Source organism: Leucopleurus acutus, assembly GCF_964270905.1.
Source record: "Leucopleurus acutus genome assembly, chromosome: 16".
NCBI classification, from domain to species: domain Eukaryota; kingdom Metazoa; phylum Chordata; class Mammalia; order Artiodactyla; family Delphinidae; genus Leucopleurus; species Leucopleurus acutus.
The window spans coordinates 16029070-16054279 of NC_139158.1; the positions used below are offsets into that span (position 1 = coordinate 16029070).

The window sequence follows — 25210 nt, forward strand, 5'->3', positions numbered from 1 at the left end:
CGGCGTATATCGGTATTGATGCTTCCCTACACATGATGAGTCTTTTGTATTTGCTGCTTGTATGATTTTTCTTGTTGTCTTCCAACAGTTTGGCTATAATGTGTCTGACCATGGATCTTTTTGTATGTATCCTACATGGTATTCATTGAGTTTCTCAGATGTGTAGATTATTTTTTCATCACATTTGGGAAGTTTTTGGCTATCGTGTCTTTTTTTTCCCTTTTCCCTGGTAAAGTACTTAATGTTACTAGTTTCTATGAAGACATATTCCATGAGCAAAGTGATTAAGATTTTGGTTTCTTAGTCAGATAGTCCTGGGTTTGAATTCCAGCTTTGCTACTTATTAGTGGAAGACAAGTCACTTCATTGCTTTGTGTCTAGGTTTTTGTTTACTGGTTTATTATACAGAATACTATAGAGGATATAGATGAACACCCAGATGAAGAAGTACATAGGGCAGGGTCTGGAAGGGTCCTGAGCACAGGAGATTCTGTCCCCATGAAACTGGATGTGCCACCCTCCCAGTATGTAGATATGTTCACCAACTGGGAATCTCTGCCATTGTTTCTTCAAATATTTTTTTCCGCCCTTTTCTCTTTTTCCTTTCCTGTTGGGACTCCTACTGTGCTTATGTTGGGACACCTGTAGTTCCATAGATAACTGAGCAAAGACTTATTTTTTAAAAAATATATTTATTGGGCTTCCCTGGTGGTGCAGTGGTTGGGAGTCTGCCTGTGGATACAGGGGGCACGGGTTCGTGCCCCGGTCCGGGGGGAATCCCACGTGCCGCAGAGTGGCTGGGCCTGTGGGCCATGGCCGCTGGGCCTGCGCATCCAGAGCCTGTGCTCCACGGTGGGAGAGGCCACAGCAGTGAGAGGGCCACGTGCCACACACACACACACACACACACACACACTATATATATATATATATATATATATATATATATTTATTTATTTATTTATTTATTTAATTTATTTATTTTGTCTGCCCCAGGTCTTCATTGTGGTGCACAGGATCTTTAGTTGCGGCATGCAGACTTCTTAGTTGTGGCATGCAGGTGGGATCTAGTTCCCCGACCAGGGATAAAACCAGGGCCCCCTGCATTGGGAACACAGAGTCCTACGCACTGGACCACCAGGGAAGTCCCACGACTCATTTTTATTTGCCTTTTCCCTCTATGTTCTTCAGATTGAATAGTTTCTACTGACCCATCTTCAAGTTCACTGATTCTATCAACTGTCATCTTAAATCTGTTGCTGAGTCCCTTTAGTGAATATTTCACTTCAGTTATTATTGTTACTCTCAACTCCAGAATTCCTTTTTTTTTTTAAATGATGGGAGTATGGTTTATTGAGCTGCACCTTGGTACAGGCGCTGGGGCTTGCCCGTGGTGCTCTTAATGTACAAAGCCCGGCTGTTCTGCCAAGTTTTCTTGAGCAATGACACCAGGAAGTTGACAGCTGATTGTATGTTGTACACAAGCTCATCATCTTTCACCTTCATGTGGCCAACAGCCACAGCCAGACACAGCACCTTCTTTATCTGGAACTTGATCATGGGCTTCACTTCATCAACTTTGGCCACCATGTTCTCATTGTGGGTCAGTTAGGAAGGGAACTTGCCAGACTTATTCAGGCCTGGGCCCAGGATTCATGGGATCCGCTTGATCAGAGACTCTGAAGCCAAAAACGCATCATACTTTTTGGCCAGCTTCTTGACCAGTTTCTTATTCTTGTTGAGTTTCTTCGGCACCTTGATGTCCATTTCCAGAAGTTTTTCATCATTCCAACAGACATTCTGTACCCTAACTGAAAAACTCCCCATTCCTCTCTCCCTCCAGTCCCTGATAATCTCTATTTTTTCTGTTTCTATGAATTTGCCTATTCTAGGTACCTCATATAAGTGGAATCATACAATATTTGTCCTTTTGTGTCCAGTTTATTTCACTTAACATACTGTTTTGAAGGTTCATCCATGTTGTAGCATGTATCAGAACTTTTCTGTAAAAAAAAAAAATACATGATTTCTACCCCCTTATCAAGATGATCTATTTTTGATTCATTGTTGTTACACTTTTCTTTGAATCTTTGCTTTGCTGTCACACTTCTTTGTTTAGTTCTTTGAACATATTTATAATAGCTACTTCAAAGCCTTGGTCTATTAAATACAACATCTGGGGGCATTCAGAGACAACGTCTACTGATTACTTTTTTCCCCTGAGTTTAGACTGGATTCTGATGCCCCCTAAAGGTTATTATTGTCATGGTATGTTTGTTTGTTTAATAATTGGCCTAGGCAAAATCTGTGAAATCTGCCTCCTTCATGGTGTGTGGTCACTGACCTTTCTACCCTGTTTTTATTTTTTTAATTAATTAATTATTTATTTTTGGCTGCGTTGGGTCTTCATTGTGGCACGCGGGCTTTTCATTGCAGTGGCTTCTCTTGTTGTGGAGCACAGGCTCTAGGCACGTGGGCTTCAGTAGTTGTGGCACATGGGCTTAGTTGCTCCACAGCATGTGGGATCTTCCTGGACCAGGGCTCGAACCTGCGTCCCCTGCATCGGCAGGCGGATTCTTAGCCTCTGCACTACCAGGGAAGTCCCTACCATGTTTTAAAAAATCCTTTTTTTTTTTTTAATTTTAAAGTTTGTGTTCCTAGGTAGACCTCTGTGTCAGTGTAGCTTAATGGTCAGCCAATTATTGGATGGAGGTTGTACTCAGTTACTTTGCGTCAGTGAGAATTCTGCCTCTGCCAATGGATCTGTGTGTGGGTAGGAGAGCACAAAGTTCCCGTTGTTTTCAAGTTGGCCCCAGCCTTACTTTCCACTGAGCCCTTCTGAGTCTTCTCTGTACATGTAGCCCCAGGGTTAGCCAAGCGTGGAAGGGTGGAGCGGGCCCTCTGCCCTCTGCGGCAAAGCACACAGCCTCAGCTAGGAGTATGCTGGCCTCGTCCACAGCCACAGCGTCGGGCTCTTCACTTGCACGCCACACATTTAGCTACTTATATCGGCAACGTCGCTTGGCATGGGCATTGTCTGGGTCTCTAAATCCAATGAGTCCCCTTCAGCAGTGAAGCCGCTGGTCCTCAAGACCTGCCCCACCTTGGCAGAACCTATCCAGCTGGGAAGGGGGCACGATGGAGAAACCCCAAGCAAGAACACCACAGACTCTCACTGTTCTAATTCAGAGTTGAGCAGTTTTCAACCCAATTTGCTTCTTGGATTGGGGTATGCCTTTGGTCGATCTCAGAGCCCTGAAGTAGCTGTTTTGTCTAGTTTGCCCAGATTTACAGTTACTTTTGGAGAGAGGATTTGCTGACCTCCTCACTCAACCATAGGTGGAAATCTCCTCCTCCTTATTTTGGGGCAGGGGTAGCTGTGCCACACAGCATGCGGGATCTTAGTTCCCTGAACGAACCCGTGCCCCCTGCAGTAGAAGCGCGGAGTCCTAACCACTGGACCACCGGGAATTCCCGGAAATCTCCTCCTTTAAATATTTTGAACTTTGTTGTGGTAAACAGTTATGTTACTTGGCCAAGCAGTTCCGGGGAGTCTTCATGCCTTGGAAACAGTTTGATTCTTTCAAGACTTGCTTTTACAATTTGTTAGGACCAGAATAGCCTTTAGTCTAGGGTTAATTTGGCCTCCATGCTGAGGCAATGCCCTTCTGAATCCTCTACCAGATGCCCATGTGTTTGGAGGTCTTTTCACTCTCCCCAGTGGGACCAGCAGCTACTCCCACTCCGCATGAGCCCTGGGGATTTTCTCCCCTGCTCAGTACTCAGCTGAAGTCTCATGGCAACCCTCTGCCAGGGTCCAGAGTTCCCTCTTGGTACAGTTCCCTCCTCCATTACTCTGCCCTGTGAATTCTGATGGCCATGGCCTCCGCAAATTCTCAATGTCTCCTCCTCAACTCAGGGAGACTGCTGGAGTCTATTTGGGTTCTCTCTTCCTGTGCTTTCTGGGAATTCTCTTCCAGAGAAGAATAAACTAGGGCACAGAGCTCACCATCCTGCACTGCCTGTTGTCCAGTGTCTGAAAATCCTAGATTTTGGGTGGCTTTTTACTTGTTTAAGATAGGTAGGTATATCCAGCCCCTACTACTCCATTGTGGTCAGAGCCCCAGTCAGGCTCTCTTATTACACTATGCCCCACCTTGTGCCCCGGTATCAGTGGCAGAAGAGGCAGTAAACAGCAGATTCTGGTTTTCTACAAATGTCTCCAAAGTTCTCCATGGAAGTCAGCAGGAGGGCCCATTCTCTGTGTTCATGAGCACCCATGCAATGTGGGTGAGAGGCAGGCATGGGGGAGCAGGGTGGTGGAAGGACCCAGGCCTTGAATGTCATGACCATGGGCTTTTTACTGAATTCAGGTAAGGCTGCTCCTTGCTCAAGAGTCCAATACTTAGAGACAAGTGTTGCGTAAAAGGAAAGATAGCTTTATTGAGGAAGCCAACAATCCTGGGGAGAAGGTGGACTCATATCCCAAAGAACCACTCCCATTCCCCAAGTTTTGCTTGGAGATTATATAGGGAAATGAGGAAGGGGCTACATGCTGAGGAGAGGGGTGCAGGTTGCATGATCAGTTCGTGGACATTTTTCTGATTTGTTGACGGTGAGGTAACCAGGAGTCAACATCATCAACCTTCTGCTTCCAACCGGTCTGGGGTCAAAGTTCTTGGGGCAACATACAATTAACTTCTTCCACCTGGTATCTGCAAAAGAGCTCAAAATATTATCTACAGCCCTTGAGGAGGAACTAAAGGTCCTTGACTTTGTTTAATGCCTAAACTATTATTATTTTGTCTTGCTTGACTATTTTCCTTTGTTTCTGCATTTTCTCATTTCTCTGACTAAATTTATTCTTTGGAGCTTGGGGAAGGCCAGAAGGCTAAAGTTTTTCTATAGGAAAAAGGCAGGCACAGGATGGGCAAGGGGCAGGGAGCTGTCCTGGGAAGGCCCCATAGGGTCCTGCTCAGTTACAGGCTCCCTGCGGTCCTTCTGCCACCAACTATTCTGGGATTCATGAGGAGGCAGGACATGTAACATCTACCTGAAACCCACAGGAGGTTTGTCTTCTGGGGAGCAGACTTTGCTCTGAAGTTGTCTTGGTGATAATAATAATAGCCTACATTCATTAAGTACTAATAATGTGCATTTAGGCACTAGGCTTAATTGTACATACATTAGTCCTCATGATAACACGGGGGCAGGGTGTACTATTGCTCTTCAGGTGTGCAGACCTATCAGTAGCAGGAATGTGGGCCCTTCTGGAGTTTGCTGAAGGAGTAGCCAGAGTGCCTGGTGTGGGGGTTACTGGAGGGATTTCTTGGGCCAGTGGCTCTTTTTTAATTTTTCTTTTTTGGCCACGCCATGCAGCATGCAGGATCTTATTTCCCCAGCCAGGGATCAAACCCGCGCCCTCCTGCAGTGGAAGCATGGAGTCTCAACCACTGGACCACCAGGGAAGTCCTGGCCCAGTGGCTCTTTACGTAGAGGTACAGAACTATTCCTGTATCTTAACAGTTGGAGAGCTGCACCAGTGTGTGCCGACTCAACTTTTGTGGGGAATTTCAGGAAGACACTGGTGTTTGCAAGTTCTAACATGAGCAGTAAACGGCAGGGCACCAGCATGACACTGCCTGGGGTGCCATTACTGTCAAGGCTGCCTGTGCATCCCAGGCCTGCCACAGAATAGGAAGCTTGGCAGGTTTGTTATCGCCTGTCCTAACAAGGCCCTCAGGCCTGTGTTTACTGCTCACAGCACATCCCCCGCCCCACATGCCAGTCACAGTGAGTTGCTTCCAGCAGCTTCTACACCACAGGCTCCTTATTGCCTCCAGGCCTTTGCTAAAGCTCTTACCTCTTCTTGGAGTTCTCTACCCTCTTCTCTCTGCCTGGTTCACTTCTACTATTCATCCTTCAGGTACAGTGAATGTATCACTTCCTCCAGGACGCCTTCCTTGATCCTCAGGTTTGAGTAGGGGCTTCTGTTATGTGGTCTCATAGGTCTGTGCTTCCCCTTCGTAACTCTTGTCAATGGCTGCAGTAAGTTCCATGAGAGCCAGAAACCCTGCAGAGCCCGTGTACCTCCAGCACTGAGTGCCATGCCTGGCATACAGTAGGTGCTCAATAAATATTCATTGAAAAGGGTTTTGAAGAGTGGTCTGAGATGGAGGCCAGGCCGGCTTATAACCCAACAGTCTCAGCAGATAGATAACAGCCCAAGGGAGGAAACTGAGACCTGGGGGTCCAAGGGACCATGAAAAATTGAGAATTGGGATTTTGTTTATCCATGCGTTAGTTGATGGACATGTAGGTTGTTTCCACTTTTTGGCAATTAGAAATAATGCACATTGTGAACAAGTTTTTGCATATGTATAAGTTTTTATGTTTTCAGTTCTCTTGGGTATATACCCAAAAGTGGGATTGTTGGGTCATATGGTTATAAACGTTTAGTATGTAAAGGAACTGCCTAATTTTTCCAAGGTGGCTGCACTGTTGCATGTTCCCGCCCTCAGTGTACGAGGGTTAAACATTATGTCTTCTTTTTTTTTTAGGAATTCATTTATTGGACTTCCCAGATGGTGCAGTGGTTAAGAATCTGCCTGCCAGTGCAGGGGACATGGGTTCGAGCCCTGGTCCGGGAGGATCCCACATGCCGCAGAGCAACTGAGCCCATGCGCCGCAACTACTGAGCCCGCACGCCTAGAGCCCATGCTCTGCAGCAAGAGAATCCACCACAATGAGAAGGCCGCGCACCGCAGCAAAGAGTAGCTTCTGCTCATCACAACTAGAGAAAGCCTGTGTGCAGCAACGAAGACCCAACAGAGCCAAAAATAAATAAATTAATAAATTAAATTTTAAAAGAAAGTACATATGCCAAAAAAAAAAAGAATTTATTTATTTATTTGGTCGTGCCACGCAGCATGTGGGACCTTAGTTCCCTGACCAGGGATCGAATCCATGCCCCCAGCAGTGGAAGTGTGGAGTCTAAACCACTGAACCACCACGTAAGTCCCTAAACATTATGTCTTGAATACCTGTTAGAATAGTTGAAAACAAATGACAATTTAAACTGGATTCCCAAATATATAAACCAGATAAAAGTGCCTTGGGGGCTTCCCTGGTGGCGCAGTGGTTAAGAATCTGCCTGCCAATGTAGGGGACACGGGTTCGAGTCCTGGTCTGGGAAGATCCCATATGCCACAGAGCAACTAAGCGCGTGAGCCACAACTACTGAGCCTGTGCGTCTGGAGCCTGTGCTCCACAACAAGAGAGGCCACCACAGTGAGAGGCCCGCGCATCGCGATGAAGAGTGGCCCCCGCTCACCGCAACTGGATAAAGCCCTTGCACAGAAACAAAGACCCAACACAGTCAAAAATAAATATAAATTAATTAATTAATTTTAAAAAAATGGTCCACATCAAAAAAAAAAAAAGCACCTTGGTTCTGACGGATGTGGGGGAAGGTAGGTACCAGTCCAGCCCAACAGGAAACAGAGTCTAACTCAGCTGGTTCTAGAGCAGTGCTGTCCAATAGAACCATCTGTCATGATCAGATTTCTACATCTGCACTGTTCAAAATGGTAGCCACTATCCACATTGGCTACTGAACACTTGAAATGTGTCTAGTGCAATGGAGGAACTGCATTTTAAATTGTATTTAATTTAATTATTGTAATTTAAATTCAAATACCTACATGTAGCCAGTGGTTATTATATTGGACAGCACAATTCCCGAGGCTTTAATATAGAGACTCCTGGTAGAGATACGTGTATGGTTAAAGGAAGCTACAAAGAGGACTTCCCTGGTGGTGCAGTGGTTAAGAATCCACCTGCCAATGCAGGGGACACAGGTTCGAGCCCTGGTCCGGGAAGATCCCACATGTCGTGGAGCAACTAAGCCCATGAGCCACAAATACTGAGCCTGCGCTCTAGAGCCCACGAGCCACAACTACTGAGCCCACGTGCTGCAACTACTGAAGCCCACGCCTAGAGCCTGTGCTCCACTAGAGAAGCCACCGCAATGAGAAGCCCGAGCACCAAAACGAAGAGTAGCCCCCGCTTGCCACAACCAGAGAAAGCCCGCGTGCAGCAACAAAGACCCAACGCTGCCAAAGAAAGGAACCTACAAAGAATGTTGCCCCCAAGGACTAAAGGAGAAGAGGAAGAAATAGTGTCGCTGAACCCCAGTGAAAGCTGGAGACATAGCGGAGGAGGTAAAATTCTGATCATCAATTCCAGTGTGTGTGTGTGTGTGTGTGTGTGTGGTGTGTGGTGTGTGGTTTGGGGAGCTCCATGCCAGAAACGGGGACAAAGTTCAAATGTATATTTCTTATTGCAAATCACAATATCACAGGAGGCCAGCTCACAGATGCTATAGACATGGGTAGGGAGATAAAGCCCCTGCCAGAGGCGTGATCTGGAGCAGGGAAGAAATGTCTTGACTCTCTTCACTCTCCCTCTGATCTCCAGGCTGTCCTACGTTTAGCTGAACCCAAGTGGGAGCCAGAGGGCAAGGGAGCCTCCAGGGCAGACAGCAGGGCAGAGAAGGGATACGGGGAGGGCAGCTGTCAACCAGCCCAGGGTGACAAGCCCCAAAGGACCACCTCTGAACCCCAGGGTGGAACTCTGTCCTAGGTGGGACAAGTCAAACTGAATAAATTCCTGGGGTAGGGGCAGGAGGGAACCCTTGGAAGTCATATGGCTTCCATATTCTTAATGGCTGAGGCATGAGATGAAAAATAAATTAAACTCTGTGCCAGGGCTTGCCGTAAGCTGAGTGACCTCACTGATATTTTCTTGTTTAACCATATAACAGTCCTGGAGAGATGAGCACCATTACCTTTAATTTAGGATTGGGATGAGGGCAAGTAGTTGGTGACAACTACTGGTGACATTTTTCCAGACTGGAGGAAGGCTGCAGGGCTGTAATACTGAGCGCTCCACTCATTGTTCTGGGGCTGGGATAGATCCGAAATCATGTCTGAATATTCAATATCTCCAACTTTCATAATCTAGTATTTTGAGTCCTAGATAACCTCTGGCTTTGCAAAGCACACAGATCTGCCCTGTCTCCGTGTGTGGGAATCCCATCAGACCTCCAGGCCCATCCCTGGTCTCCTGATTCTCTAGCTGTTTTCAAAGCTCAGCTGAGAAACAACTGAGGGCTTTGGAACCTGAATGAACACCAGTTAAATCCTCTAAGTGTTCTAAATTATAGCCCTGGCTCAAATTAGATCAAAAGAAGCTTATCTAGACGACTCTAAAGGAGTATTGAAAGATTCGAACTAGGACCTGGGTTTGAATGCCGATTCTACCCCCTTACTAGCCGTGTGATCTTGGGCAAGTCACTTAAACTCTCTGAGCCACCATGGCCCTCTCTGTAACTGCAGTAACACCGATCTCACATGTCAGCTCTGGTCCTCTTCTGTTAATCAACACTCACTCTTGAGGTGAGCTCATCCAGACTCACAGCTTTAAACACCAACCAGATGCTGATGGCCCCCAAATTTACACCTTCAATGTGGGTCTCTTCTGGGAGTTCCTCACTTGCTCCTAGAGAATTGCTTACTTGAAACCTCCACTTGGGTGTCTAATAGGCATATCAAACTTAGCATGTTTGATCAATACTATATCTTCTCCCCCAAACCTGCTCCATCCCCAGCCTTTCCATATCAGAAAACGACAGTTTGGTTCTTACAGTTAGTCAGGCCAGAAACCTTGGTGCTGTCAGATCCCTTCTCTCACACCACCATATCCAATGTGTTAAGAAATCCCATTGGTTCTACCTCAGATGATAGTCAGCAGCTGGCCACTTCCCTCTCATCGCCCATCATCCTGGATCCCTAACCCTTAACTTTATAAGTGAGTGTCAGGAAAACACTGACTCCCCTGAGGAACTACTGTGTTTCTTCCTCTTTGACTAGGAAAACTCATCATGTAAATTGTCCCTTTAAGGGCCAGCCCCCGGAAGCTCATAGTCAAATGTGAAGTGGGTTACTCTATTTGCTCTTTCTTAGGCTTGGATTTTTTCCTTTCACTTTTGTTAACTTCACCAGTTTTTTAAAATTTTAATTGAGATATATTGTCTTATAACATGATATTAGTTTGAGGTGTGCAACATAATGATTTGATATTTGTATATATTGCAAAATCATCACCACACTAAGTCTAGTTAACATCCATCACCACACGTAGTTTTGTCTCTTGTGATAAGAAATTTTAAGATTTACTCAGCAACTTTTAAAAAGGCAATACGGGCTTCCCTGGTGGTGCAGTGGCTGGGAGTCCGCCTGCCGATGCAGGGGACACGGGTTCGTGCCCAGGTCCGGGAGGATCCCACATGCCACGGAGTGGCTGGGTCCATGAGCCATGGCCGCTGAGCCTGCGCGTCTGGAGCCTGTGCTCCGCAACGGAAGAGGCCACAGCAGTGAGAGGCCCGCGTACCACAAAAAAAAAAAAAAAAAAAAAAAGGCAATACAATATTATGAACTATAGTCATCACGCTGTATATTATATTCCCAGGACTTATTAATTTAATACTGGAAGTTTGTATCTTTGACCCCCTTCACCCATTTCACCCACCCCTGACACCCCCGCCTCTGGCAACCACCAATCTGTTCTCTGTATCTATGAGGTTTTTTGTTTGTTTTTTATTTTTAAGATTCCACATATAAGTGAGATCATCCAGTATTTGTGTTTCTCTATGTTTCGCTTAGCATAATGCCCTCAAGGTCCATCTATGTTGTCACAAATGGCAAGATTTCCTTCTTTTTTAATGGCTTAATAATGTTCCTGTATAGAAGTATATACATCTCTCTTCCTCTCTCTCGCTCTCTCTCTCTCTCTCTATATATATATGTATATGACACTTAGGTTGCGTCAGTGTCTTGGCTATTATAAATAATATTGCAATGAACATGAGGGTACAATGTAACTTTTTTTTTTTACAATGTAACTTTTTGAGTTAGTGTTTTCATTTCCTTTGGGTAAATACCCAGCAGTGGAATTGCTGGATCATATGGTAGTTCTATTTTTAATTGTTTGAGGAACCTCCATACTGTTTTCTATACTAGCTGCAACAGTTTATATTTCCATCAATGGTGCGCAAGGGTTCCATTTTCTCCACATCTTTGTCAACACTTAGTTCTTGTTTTATGATAATAGCTATTTTAACAGGTATGAGGTGATATCTCATTGTGGTTTCAATTTGCATTTCCCTCATGATTAGTGACGTTGAGCATCTTCTCACGTGTCTGTTGACCATCTGTATGTCTTCTTTGGGAAAAAGTATATTCAGATCCTCTGCCCGTTTTTATTTTATTATTTATTATTTTTTAATTTTTAAAATTATTTATTTATTTGCCTGTGCTGGGTCTTAGTTGCAGCATGAAGGATCTTTAATTGAGGCATGTGAACGCTTAGTTGCAGCATATGGGATCTAGTTCTCTGACAAGGGATTGAACCCGGGCCCCGCTGCACTGGGAGCATGAAGTCTTAGCCACTGGACCACCAGGGAATTCCTTATTTAAAATTTTTCTTTGGCCACACTCCATGGCTTGTAGGATCTTAGTTCCCCAACCGTGGATTGAAACAATGCCCCCTGCAGTGGGAGCATGGAGCCCTAACCACTGGACTGCCAGGGAATTCCCCACCTATTTTTTTTTTAATTAATGTATTTATTTTTGGCTGCGTTGGGTCTTTGTTGCTGCACGCAGGCTTTCTCTAGTTGCGGCGAGCAGGGGCTACTCTTCGTTGCGGTGCACAGGCTTCTCATTGCAGTGGTTTCACTTGTTGTGGAGCACGGGCTCTAGGCGCACGGGCTTCAGTAATTGTGGCACGCAGGCTCAGTAGTTGTGGCTCACGGGCTCTAGAGCACAGGCTCAGTAGTTGTGGCACACAGGCTTAGTTGCTCTGCAGCACGTGGGATCTTCCCAGACCAGGGCTTGAACCCATGTGCCCTGCATTGGCAGGCAGATTCTTAACCACTGCGCCACCAGGGAAGCCCTGTTTATCTATTTTATATGTATCAGTGTGTATCTGTTAATTCCAAACTCCTAATTTATCCCTCCCCCATCTCTTTCCTTTTTGGTAACCATAAGTTTGTTTTCTATGTCTGTGAGTCTATTTCTGTTTTGTAAATAAGTTTATTTGTATCATTTTTTTAGATTCCACATAAAAGTGATATCATATGATATTTGTCTTTCTCTGTCTGACTTATTTCACTTAGGATGATAATCTCTAGGTCTATCCATGTTGCTGCAAATGGTATTATTTCATTTTTTTTATGGCTGAGTAAGATTCCATTGTATACATATACCACATCTATTTTATCCATGGAATTTTAAATCTTAATGAATTTTAATGAGTTTAAATTAAAATAGTTCCACATGGTTAGTGGCTGCTGTATTGGACAGTGAAGCTCTAGACAATGCAAAGAAGAGAATGCAAGTATTAGCTACTTTAAGCATTATAAAAGTAAATGTAGGGACTTCCCTGGTGGCGCAGTAGTTGAGGGGTCCGCCTGCCAGCGCAGGGGACACGGGTTCGAGCCCTGGTCTGGGAAGATCCCACATGCCGCAGAGCAACTGAGCCCGTGCGCCACAACTACTGAAGCCACGTGCCTACAATCCAGGCTCCACAGCAAGAGAAGCTACCGCAGTGAGAAGCCCACGCACTGTGATGAGTAGCCCCGGCTTGCCTCAATTAGAGAAAACCCACATACAGCAACTAAGACCCAATGCAGCCAAAAAAAAAACAACAACATTTGAGTACTTAAAAAAAAAAAATGAGGCAACAGGCCCAAATGGAGTCACTTGTGTTAAGCTGAGTCACCAAAACCAAAACTTAATACCTAACCTAATTGCAGTTTCAGCTGCTCCCAGGCATGGAATTTTAAATTAATCAGTCTGGAGCTTCTTTTTTTTTTCCAATTTATTTTATTTATTTATTTTTGGCTGCGTTGGGTCTTCGTTGCTGCACGCGGGCTTTCTCTAGTTGTGGAGAGCGGGGGCTACTCTTTGTTGCGGTGCGCAGGCTTATTGCGGTGGCTTCTCTTGTTGAGGAGCATGGGCTCTAGGTGTGTGGGCTTCAGTAGTTGTGGCGCACGGGCTTAGCTGTTCCGCAGCATGTGGGATCTCCCCAGGACCAGGTCTCGGACCCATGTGCCCTGCATTGGCAGGCGGATTCTTAACTACTGCACCACCAGGGAAGCCCAGTCTGGAACTTCTTGATAATCACTAGTGAGGTAATTTCCTTGAAAAGACCCTTACCTTTCCTGGCCGCTGCCTCTAAGGGAAGATGTCCTCGCCTAAAATAATCCTTTTCTTTTGCTGATCACCTCCTCATCCCACCCCACTTCTGCCTATAAAAGCCTTCCATTTGTACAGCCCATCAGAGAGCCTTTCTACTTGCTAGGTGGGATGCTACCCAATTAATGAGTCGTTTAATAAAGCCAATTAGATCCTCAGTTGAATTGTGTTGGTTAACAGGTCGCTGCCACTGTTCCCAGAGCACCCCGTGTCCTAGCTCACTGAATCCTCAGGACGAGGCTAACCCTTCTCACAGAGCAGGAACCTGAGGCACAGGAAGGTGACATTTGTTGCCCAGGGTCACACACTCAGTCAGTGGCTGAGCCTGGGTCTGGCCCCAGGAAGTCTGGCCCCAGAGTTCCCTCCCTTAACCACTGTGCCGCCACACATGACAGCTGATACTGAAAATGACCACGGAGAGTTATTATACTTACAGCAACAAAAACAACTTTAGTTACGGTTACAAAGAGCCTAAAAAGAGGGATGTAGCTGACCCGGGAAGTGGGACAGGGCCAGTGGGTCAAATGCTCTCCTATTGGAGCTAGAAACCAGTAGATTAATGGCAGGCAGGATGGATACATAAAAAAATAGCAGAATTAGCATATCGTTGAGGGATATGGACCCACCAGAAGAGCTGAGACTAAAACAAATTAAAGGGATTAAAAAATGGTTCCTTTCCAGGACCATGACTTGGGAGGGAAAGGGGAGGAGTATTACCATTCATGATAAACACTCTGTGCTTGTAATATGCGATACTTAGATAAAAATTAAGAAACCATTATGTTCAACCATAGATTAGTACATAAACACCTCTCTGACCAGAATGAAATTCCCCGGGGCTGGGGGTGGCCAATGGCTGCCTGACTTGTCAATCCTGTTCCTAGAGAGGGTTGTGGATAGGAGGAAAAGGCCCCAGGCCTTGGAGAATCAGATGGGACAACACAACGCACCTCTTTTAACATCAGCTAGTGTTTATTAGGCTCTTACTAAGGGATTCCACCCCCCCCTTCACACTATCTAACTTAACCCTCCCAAGAACTTTGAAAAATAGTATTATCATTCTTATTTACAGATGAAGAAACTAAGGCAAAGAGATGACATGACTGACCCAAGGCCACACAGGGGCAGGGAGGTCTGCCCCTCAGAGACCTGCAGGAGGTCAGAGCTGAAAGTCCAGACCCTAGGGAAGGAAGAAACATCTTCATGGAACATGAGTTGGTTGCCCCACTGTTGCACCTGCAGACCTCTGATGACCTCCTTCCTGGAGGTCTGTGGTCTGGGTGAAGCCTTCACAGTTTCAGGCACACCCAGTGCTCGCAGTGCCCCACCCCTACCTGGTCCCTTTCTGGTCCTTGCCTTCAAGGGCACAGTTCGTCACCCGGCGCCCTCTTCCTACTCGCAGCCAGAGAACTCCACGTCAGCCAATATACATCACTGAGTACCGACGGTTTACCAAGCACTTTCAGTGGTACAGCAGCCAACAGACACACACCCATGCTCTCGCGGGGCTTACGCTCCAGTGGGGGTAGAAAGACAAAACAAAATAAGCAAGGAAATGAGAAGTACCATAGAGAGAAAGCAGAGGTGGGAGCTGGGTAGTGCAGGCCAGGGGGAAGGGGTACAATTTTAAATAGCCAGGCAAAGCCATACTAAGAAGATGACATTTGAGCCGTTTAGCTATCTGGGTGAAGAGCCTTCCAGGCACAGCTACAGACGGCACAAAGCCCCCAGGGCTCAGATTCTCCAGGGATGAGATGGAGGCCTTGGTGGCAGGAGCAGAGGGAATGAGGACAGGAGGGGAGGGTGGGTCAGACTGGGTGTGGTCTTGTGGTCCATTTTGAGCACTTGGGCTCTGAGTGGGGTGGAAGCTGTCTCAGGGTTCAGAGCAGGGGACAGATGGGATCAGATGTTTGATCTGGGTCCCACTGGCCGCTTTGTGGCTAAGAGCCCGAAGTAGGTGAGGAAAGACAAGGCTTAGGGCAGGGGGACAGCAGTGAAGGTGGGGAACAGTAGTCAGATTCCAGATCTTTTTATTTTTTAACATGTTTTTTTTTTTTTTGGCCCCGCCTCACAGCTTGTGGGATCTCAGTTCCCTGACCAGGGATGGAACCTGCGCCCTTGACAGTGAAAGTGCAGAGTCCTAACCACTGGACCGCCAGGGAATTCCCTGTATGTTCCTTTATTTTGAAAATTTTCAAACACAGAAAAGTCACAAGAACAATACAGTTAATACCCGTAGACACTTCACATGGCTTCACCATTTGTTTTTTTAAACATGCCCTTTAGTTAGATGCCCGAGCACATAATAGACAGGTGATGGAATTACATTTTCAGTACGGCATCTGGATACATCTTTAAAACTCTGTAGTTCTCAGAAGTGTCTGGGTCCCCTTTGTTCCTGACTTTGCGGACAGCGTTTTTGTTAAAGACCGCTAACTAGAAACCTTTTTTTCTCTTCTTTTATGGGCACCTGAGGAGAGATTGGAGATTTGCAAGATATGCATTCTTGCTTTTTCATTTCAAAGTTGAGTGCTTCTCAAATATCAGGTCAGGTGCTAAATAAATAGAGGGAAATGGGGCTCAGGAAAACGTTAAGATATATTAGATTACTGGTTTGTTATAAAAGTATATAACGCAGGAACAGTGAGATGGAAGAGATATATAAGGCAAGGTCTGGGGGAAAGGGGCGGAGCTTCCACGCTCCCCGCCCCCCCATCTCTCCTGCATCTGTGTGTTCATCAACGTGGAAGCCCCCTCACTTCATATTATCTTGCCACACATGCGTTTTCTCTTCCAAGTTTAAAATTTTTTGTTGTTATTATTGTGTGTGGGAAACATTTAAGAGGAACTTGCTGCATTATGCACCATCACTCCTACATTCTTCAAACATGTATTTCCTGCAAACTAGGAATATAATCATAACATACTTATCAAAATCAAGAAAGTTAATGTTAATTCAACACTATTATCTACTCTACAGTCTATTCAAATTTTGCCAGTTATCCCCATGGTGTCCTTTATAGCATCTTTTTTTCCAATCCAGGATACAATCCAGGATCCCATATTGCATTTATTTATCTATTTATTTATTATTTATTTATATATATATTTTTAAGGTCAAGTCTTTTTAAAATTTATTTATTTTTTGGCTGCATTGGGTCTTTGTTACTGCGCGTGGGCTTTCTCTAGTTGCAGCGAGCGGGGGCTACCCTTCCTTGCAGTGCGCAGGCTTCTCATTGCGGCGGCTTCTCTTTTTGCAGAGCACAGGCTCTAGGCGCGTGGGCTTCAGTAGTTGTGGCGCATGGGCTCTAGAGCGTAGGCTCAGTAGTTGTGGCGAACGGGTTTAGTTGCTCCGCGGCATGTGGGATCTTCCTGGACCAGGGCTTGAACCCGGCTCCCCTGCATTGACAGGAGGATTCTTAACCACTGCACCACCAAGGAAGCCCCCCATATTGCATTTTTTTAAAATAAATTTATTTATTCATTTATTTATTTTGGCTGTGTTGGGTCTTCGTTTCTGTGCGAGGGCTTTCTCCAGTTGCGGCGAGCAGGGGCCACTCCTCATCGCGGTGCTCAGGCCTCTCACCATCGCGGTGTCTCCCGTTGCAGAGTACAGGCTCCAGACGCGCAGGCTCAGTAGTTGTGGCTCACGGGCCCAGCTGCTCCGCAGCATGTGGGATCCTCCCGGACCGGGGCACGAACCGGTGTCCCCTGCATCGGCAGGCAGACTCTCAACCACTGCGCCACCAGGGAAGCCCTGAATTGGTCATTTTTAAACTCTACATTCCTCTACGATTATATGTTAGGTTTCCAATTACAGAAGAAGTTTCCCTACACCCTTTCCTTCCTTCCACCCCCTCCCTTCCTCCTTCACGCTGTGTCTCTCTCTAACATTTTCAGAATCAGTATGAACTCATGGGTTCTTTTTTTATTCAATGCTTTAGTTGATCACAGCCGTTATTCATTCTGATGCTCAAAGTGTCCCGGCCTTGGCCATCAGGAACTCCTTCAAGCTGATTCTTTGTCCTTTGACATGTTCCCATCATTCTTTGAGCACTGCCTTACTTTTCTGATGCAACGAGATGTTCCAGGCTCTTCTTTTCTTCCCCCTGCTTATTTATTTATTGAAGTATAATTGACCTACAACACTGTTAGTCCCAGATGCATAACATAGTGATTTTATATTTCTATACAATATAGAATTTATCAACATGATAAGTCTAGTTACCACACAAAGTTATTACAATGTTATTGACTATATTCCCCCATGACTCTTTGATTTTTGTACTGGAAGTTTGTACCTCTTAATGTCCCTCACCTATTTCATGCGCCCCCCACCCCTCTGGCAACTACCAATTTGTTCTCTGTATCTATGAGTCTGTTTCTGCTTTGTTATGTTTGTTCATTTGTTTTGTTTTTTAGATTCCACATATAAGTGAAATAATGTGTTATTTGTCTTTCTCTGTCTGACTTATTTCACTAAACGTAATACCCAATAAGTCCATCCATGTTGCCACAATGGCAAGATTTCATTCTTTTTTGTGGCTGAGTAATATTCCATTGTATGACACTTAGGTTACTTACATATCTTGGCTATTGTAAATAATGCTGCAATGAATATAGGGGTGCACATATCTTTTCTTTCTTTTCTTTTTTGTTTTTGGCTGTGTTAGGTCTTTGTTGCTGCACGCAGGCTTTCTCTAGCTGCAGCAAGTGGGGGCTAATCTTCGTTGAGGTGCGCAGTCTTCTCATTGCAGTGGATTCTCTTGTTGCAGAGAACTGGCTCTAGACACGTGGGCTTCAGTAGTTGTAGCACGTGGGCTCAGTAGTTGTGGCACGTGGGCTCAGTAGTTGTGGCTCATGGGCTCTTGAGCGCAGGCTCAGTAGTTGTGGTGGATGGGCTTAGTTGCTCTGCGGCATGTGGGATTTTCCTGGACCAGGGGTCAAACCCGTGTCCCCTGCATTGGCAGGTGGACTCTTAACCACTGAGCCACCAGGGAAGTCCCCTCATTGCAGTTTTGATTTGATTAGTGATGTTGAACCTCTTTTCATGTGTCTCTTGACCATCTGTATGTCTTCTTTGAAAAAAATGTATATTTGGGTCCTCTGCCTATTTTAAATCAGATTTTTTTGTTGTTGTTATTGAGTTGTATGAGCTCTTTATATAGTTTGGATGTTAATTCCTTATCAGATATGATTTGCAAATATTTTCTCCCATTCTGTAGGTTGCCTTTTCATTTTGTTGATGGTTTCCTTTCTGCAGAAGCTTTCTAGTTTGGGGGCTCCGGACACGCAGGCTCAGCGGCCATGGCTCACGGGCCCAGCCACTCCACAGCATGTGGCATCTTCCCGGACTGGGGCATGAACCCGTGTCCCCTGCATCGGCAGGCAGACTCTCAACCACTGCACCACCAGGGAAGCCCCATACTGTTTTGATTACTGTAGTTTTGTAGTATGGTGTGAAATCAGGGAACATGATACCTCTTCAGGTTCATCTTGTTCTTTCCCTGCTCCAGCCCTGGAATCATCCATTTTCCAAAGAGCCTTGGTTCCTTTCCAAGGAGAGTGGTTTTTAGAAGCCAATATTTGGCTGTCAAGCATGGCCCCATTTTGAAGGTAGAAAGAGCAGAATTTACAGATTGGATGTAGGCTATAAGAGAAAGAGAAGCGACCAGATACCCTTCAGCTTTTTAAGACATTTCTTTTCTGGAGTCTTCTTAGACCCTCCCTCAGGCTGAATCTTGCCCCTATTGAAGCAAGTATTCTATTATTTGCATTATTTATACACAAGCATGTCTCTAAATGCATCATAGCTATTAAGTATCAGCTTGTGGTACTACCTGGGAGATCCTTATCCTTGGCCCCGATCCCTTAGACCAACATGGTTTTGAAGCTCATCTCTAGCACTTGCTGGCTGTCTGAGCCTCAGCAAGTCTCTTAACTGTTTTTTCTCAGTTTCTTCACCTGTAAAGTTAGGGTAATGATATGACTCTCACAGGGTTGTTGTGAAGAGTGAGTGCTATGTGAATGCAATGTGCTGGGCACGCCAGCCTGGCCCATTCTAAATGCCTAGGGCACATTACTTAACCTCTCTGTACCTTGACTTCCTCACCTGTAAAATGGGCTTGCCGTGAGGAATGGCTGGAATCATGCACAGAGAATCTTTTTTTTCTGTACTTGGCCAACTGCTACTATAGAGTTTTCTAAGTATTGTTCTTCTGGGATGTCTTGAGGGCAGTGACCACCCCTTGTTCACATTTTCATCATCTCTCCCTGCACCCCAGGGTCTATGCTCTGTGCTGGTCAGACTGTTTTCTTGAGCACTCTGGGCTAGAGCCTGGACCCATCCACATCCTCTCCACTCTCCCCAGAACTGGAGCCTGACATTGAGCCTGGGGAACGTACAACTTTGTCAGCAGCAATTTGGTTGAAATGAAAATTTTGTCAACAATGTGTTTTGCTTCAGTGATTTTTTTTAAAGGTTGAGAAATTGGGAATCTATATACAGTCTTTTTATTTATTTAATTTATTTATTTTCGGCTGTGTTGGGTTTTCATTGTTGCACGCAGGCTTTCTCTAGTTGCGGTGAGCGATGGCTACTCTTCGTTGCGGTGCGCAGGCTTCTCATTGCGGTGGCTCCTCTTGTTGCGGAGCACGGGCTCTAGGTGTGCTGGCTTCAGTAGTTGTGGCGCACGGGCTTTGTTGCTCCGCAGCATGTGGGATCTTCCCAGACCAGGGCTCAAACCCACGTCCCCTGCACTGACAGGTGGATTCGTAACCACTGCGCCACCAGGGAAGTCCTATATGCAGTCTTACAAATATTTTTGTTGATTTTCTTCTTAATTAAAAAAATTTTTTTAACCTCCAATTACTTTGCAGCCAATTATTCCTACTTTTCTGTTTGCAACAGCAAAATGTTGAAACAACCTAATGTCTGACAATGAAATGTTTTCCTTCCTTCCTCCCTCCCTTCCTTCCTTCCTTTTGTTCAGTAAAAAAAAGAAAACCAAGGAACATTATGTATAATAAAATCTAATACTATAAAAAATACATGTGTATATGCATATATACCCTGTGACCAGGGTCTATCTGGTGGTGTCGGTACGGAGCTTTTTCACTTTATACACTGCTGCCTGGTGGGAGAGGCAATCCACCCCAGCCCCGAGCTTCCCTGCACACTCTTGCTGATATGTCCGCAATACAAGGTCCTGGCCGCTCTACATCCAGGCCGTTTCTCAAGGTTGTGTTTGCAGTGAGTAACGCTGAGGGATGAAGTAATGTCTCCCTTCAGGACAAAGAGCAAGCTTCCTTACCACCTACTCGAAAAGGGAAATTCTCCAAGCTCAGTGTTCCTCAGCTGCGGGGCAAGCCTCTCTGTGGTCACCCCTGTGGGGCTCAGGGGGGCAAGTGGAACTGAAGCAGACGGCGCTCCTGCTGAGCAATGAATAGTGGATTCCTATGTCTGTGATCCAGGAGTCTCACGTCTTTGTCAGACTAACTCGTTAGCTTGTGAGTGGGGTACAATCCCACGCCCTGACATTGGCCTGTTTCAATCATCTATCATTATTACTTTTACAACATAAAAATCAGTTTTGATTTTTTTTAAAAGAAAGGCAAAAAACCGTACACATACTGAGAGTCAAAGCTTACAAATTAAAGGAAGTAAGAAAACATCAAACACCCAAAGAAGAAAGTAAAGAATTCTCTACTCATACCTACCCAGTGAAACTTGTTAATACCTCAGTGAATACCTTTTCAGACTGCCTTCCATGTAGATCCCCACATTTTTATTAGTCTTCTGCAAAAATAAGTTCATAGCATATACAGTGCTTAATAACCACCTTGATTTAGTCAGGCAGTCCACGACTGGGGGCCATTGTAGTGACCTACCCCCGCAAGCTTCTTGAGAAGTCAAGAGCCCACCAGGGATTTCACACAGCCTGCAAAGCCTTCCACTGCCCCAGCCAGAGTCGAGGGCTTCCTCTTGCCCTGGTACTTCCTGGGAGCTCTTGGGGCAGAAGAAGTGTTAGCCTTGGGTGCTGGCCTAACAGCTCGGGGACCACAAAGGCAAAGGAAACCACCTTCCCCTCCCATCTCCTCCTCCGCACCCCCTGGTTCTCAAGCATGCATTTCCACCACCCCTGCTCTGACACATATCCCTCTCCCAGCTTCACGGCTTGCCATCCCATTTGCCAGAGGAGCCCCGGGAATCCCCATTCCAGACCCCGCCCACCATCCCCACCTGCTTCAGCTGAGACCCCAGAGCCCCTGTCATCATCTCAGACCCTGAAAGAGTGAGTGATGCCTCTCTCATCACACGGCAATGTAGGAGCAGGGCGGGTGGGGCAGGATGCTGGGGTGGGTGGAGCCAGGGCCACTTCCTTTCCCCTTGAGGCCCCTCCACCAGTCTTGCCCCAGCTTCAGGAGTTGGAGCAGCCTGGTCCCAGCCCTGTGCCCTTATCCACTGAGCTGGTAAGTGGTGTGACCTGGTGGGGCAGGGGCTTCAGTGGACCTGGGAATGTGCCTCTGGCTTGAGAAGACCTTGATAGATAATGGGAAAAGAGGACGAGGAGCCATTGGGGCTGAATGGGGTCAGCGCAGGCCAGGAGGGGGTGGCTGTTGCTGGAGCCGGGGCTGCTAACGCCCAAGGGGGCCTATGGGGTAGATTCGATGGGGGAGCTGCCAGCGTCTTGTTACTTCTGATAAAAGCAAGGGTGGAAAAAGCCGTTGAACCGCAGAGTTGGGCCCGGCATTTGGCAGGGAAGTGGGCAGGAGGGAGGGCCTGGCTAGGTCCTGCCCCCCACCTCCAGCTCCTTATGTATTCTATTTCTTCAACTTCCCCACCCTCAGGTCCCAACTCCTGCTCATGCCTGTTGCTTTGGAAATGATCCTGCTTCTCCTCCTCTTTGGGAGCGTCTGGGCCCAAAACACGAGCTCAGAGTCTCCGGACGGCACAATTACTTTGCAGGAGTTGGAACCCACAGCGTCCTCTGCTTCTTTGGTCTCAAATATCTATGAGACCACAAAATTCAACTCAATGACATCTAATTTTGCAACAACCGAGGTCCCTAAGACAGATGACAGCACTGAGCACAAGATCTTCCCGCCTTCCTCAACTCCCTATACAGCCAATGAGGTTTCCTCTCCTGGGACTTCCATTGCTGCCAGCAGGGGCCCTCCTGTAAATGAGTCAATAATCTCCCAGAAAGATTCGGCCCAAACATTATCAATGCCCCTGGAAATCTCTAATGCAACCAGTATACCTGCTGTCCCAGTAGTGAAATCTGCAGGATTCCACACTACGACTGGTGAAACCATGGCAACTAGCCCTCTGGAGACCTCCAGTGGGACCAGTGGACCCCCTGTCACCACAGCTACTAGCTCTCTGGAGACCTCTGATGGGACCAGTGGACCCCCTATCACCACAGCAATTAGCTCTCTGAAGGCCTCCAATGTGACCAGCGGACCCCCTGTCATCATGGAAACTAGCTCTCTAAAGACCTCCAAGGAGACCAGTGGACTTCCTGTCACCATGGCAACTACGTCTCTGAAGACCCCCCTGGGGACCAGTGGCTCCCCCACCTTTGGAGTAAAAATATCCAGCCCAACGTCCTCCACAAACATAAGCAGTAGGTCCTCCCCAAATTCAGGTTGGGAGACAAATGGCACCTTGCTGGTAGCTGTGCTTGTGGCCCCGCTGGTGGTCATTTTCCTCATGACACTACTCCTGCTGTGGCACCAGCGGCAGAAGCGGAAGACAGGAGTACTGACACTAAGCAGGAGTGGAAAACACAACGGGGTGGCAAATGCCTGGGCTGGGGTGGCCCAGGTGCCTTATGAGGAGGCCGCGGCAATAACAGAGGGAGCGTCTGGGGGCAACAATGACGCTGGGGTCCCCCAGGGGGAGGGGTCTGGCCAGCGGTCCACACTTACCACTTTCTTTGGTAGACGGAAGTCTCGCCAGGGCTCCATGGCGCTGGAGGAGCTAAAGCCTGGGCCAGCCCGCAGCCTAAAGGGGGAGGAAGAGCCACTGGTGGGCAGCAAGGATGAGGCTGCGGAGACCTCTACTTCTGATGGGCCAGAAGAGAGAGATGTGGAGGCCCCTTAACGTTTGAGAATAATAAGACTGGAGCTCAGAATCGTTCCCGCTTTCATCACCTTCCCTCCTGTCGTCACATCCAGCCTCATCATCACCCAGCATTTTCACCCAGCACCCTTTGGATTTTCACCCAGCATCTTCACCCTGAATCCTCATTCAGCCCTTCTAGCCAGCAGCCCACGCAGCACCCACACCCAGCGCGCAGGTCAGGGCTGACACCCACTGAACCCTTGTAGATTGAATGAACGAACTCTCCTCATCAAGCCCTACTTCTCCCCATCACATTTTCTCCACATTTCTGTCCTCGAAACCAGCTGTTGAGTCTCCATAAAGGCCAAACTTACGATTTCTCAGAGGATTCCCCAGGAATACCAGAGTCTGGGAAGAAGAGGAAATGGCAACCCAGCAAACCCCCACCTTAGGATTACTCTGGAAAGTACATTTGGCCCCATGGATTGGGACAGCCCTACCGGCTGAGCCCACGAACTGCCTTAAACTCCAGGCCCCAGTGCTCTGTGCTAGGCCAGCCTGGAGCATGGGCTGGATGGTGTCACCCAGCAGTGGTCTCAGGTGCGTCTGAGACGGCCCCTGGACCCTAGGCTGGCTCACGGTCCCAGCCACCACATTCTCCCCCAACTCTGGATCGAGGCAGCCAGAGGCTTCAGCTGTTTCTCCTCCCAAGAGCAGAGGTGAGAAGAGTTTCTGGGCAGATGTAGTTCTTAGAAGCCTCGGCATCTGCGTGGGTCCACTCATGCATGTAGTTTGTGTGCAAGAGGCGAGGACTTGGTGACGCTTGTGAAGGGCAGTGGCGAGTACAGCTGGGTGAGGGAGGGGGCAGGAAGGGCTGCAGAGGCTGAGGAGATGCCACCCTCAGGAGGTGCTGAGAACATAGGCACCCTCGTCTTTGCTCCGATGGGTGGAGGTGGAAGATTTAATTCCGTCTGTGGCAGGGCCTGACAGAAAGACTGCATGTGTGACCAAGTGTGGTTCTTCAGCTCAGCCGCTATGTCCCTTCCTCAAAGCCCCCCACCACTCCCCCCACCCTCCATCCCCCCGCTCCCCAGTGCACACACGAGAGTCCCAGGTCATGCTGATGCTGTTACAAGTTTAATGTGTTTGTCTGTATCCCCTCTTCCATTCTACAAGGAGGGTCAGTGAGAGAGTGAGCTGTGACAGGCCTCCAGAACCAGGGGCATCCCTGTGGCTCTGGGATGGAGAGGAGGGGACAAGACCCAACTGTGCTGTCTCTGAGACCAGCCCAGGCCAGAACCCAGGGCACCGCATGGACCAGAGGCCGTTGGTATTTCCCCAGGGCAAAGAGGAAATTTGCAAAGAGGAAGTTGTTGAGTCAGAGGAGCAGTGGATGAGAGCAGACACATTGACCTACAAAAGGAGAGGCCACGGGACTCCATGAGAGCGTGACTGCCAGGTGGTTTGGATTGGAGGGGACACCAGAGGCTGGGGAAGGGCCCCCAGGTGGGTCAGTTCGTGGGGGTGTGGAAGAGGGATGAGGAGAGAAGCGGCGTAAAGTGGCCACAGATCCGCCCAGAGTTCTGCCACCCATGCCTGGGCTAGCTGGGGTGGAAATCCAGCCTTCACCACGCAAACCTGGGCGCCTTTTCTTTTTCTTTCTTGGACGTGCCACACAGGCACAAGGGGTCTTAGTTCCCCGACCAGGGATCGAACCTGCACACCCCCCCTCACCCCAGCCAAAATAAATAAATAATAAAATATTGAAAATACTAATTTTGTCCTGACAGTAAAATAACATTTTTCTTCTTTTGCGAAACTACCA

General features: G+C 47.1%; 1 protein-coding gene and 1 pseudogene across 2 annotated transcripts; one reads left to right on the forward strand and one right to left on the reverse strand.

Moving 5' to 3' along the window:
• Window positions 1-1350: 1350 nt before the first annotated feature.
• Window positions 1351-1767, reverse strand: LOC309972960 (large ribosomal subunit protein uL1-like; annotated as a pseudogene). The gene has a single exon. The product of its transcript is annotated as a large ribosomal subunit protein uL1-like (transcript).
• Window positions 1768-21666: 19899 nt separating this feature from the next.
• SPN (sialophorin) lies at window positions 21667-23424 on the forward strand (the record flags this gene model as incomplete). Its single annotated transcript, XM_082857054.1, has 2 exons — window positions 21667-21788; window positions 22167-23424. 2 exons carry the CDS (start codon window positions 21667-21669, stop codon window positions 23422-23424), a joined length of 1380 nt encoding a protein of 459 aa, XP_082713180.1.
• Between the last annotated feature and the right edge of the window lie 1786 nt (window positions 23425-25210).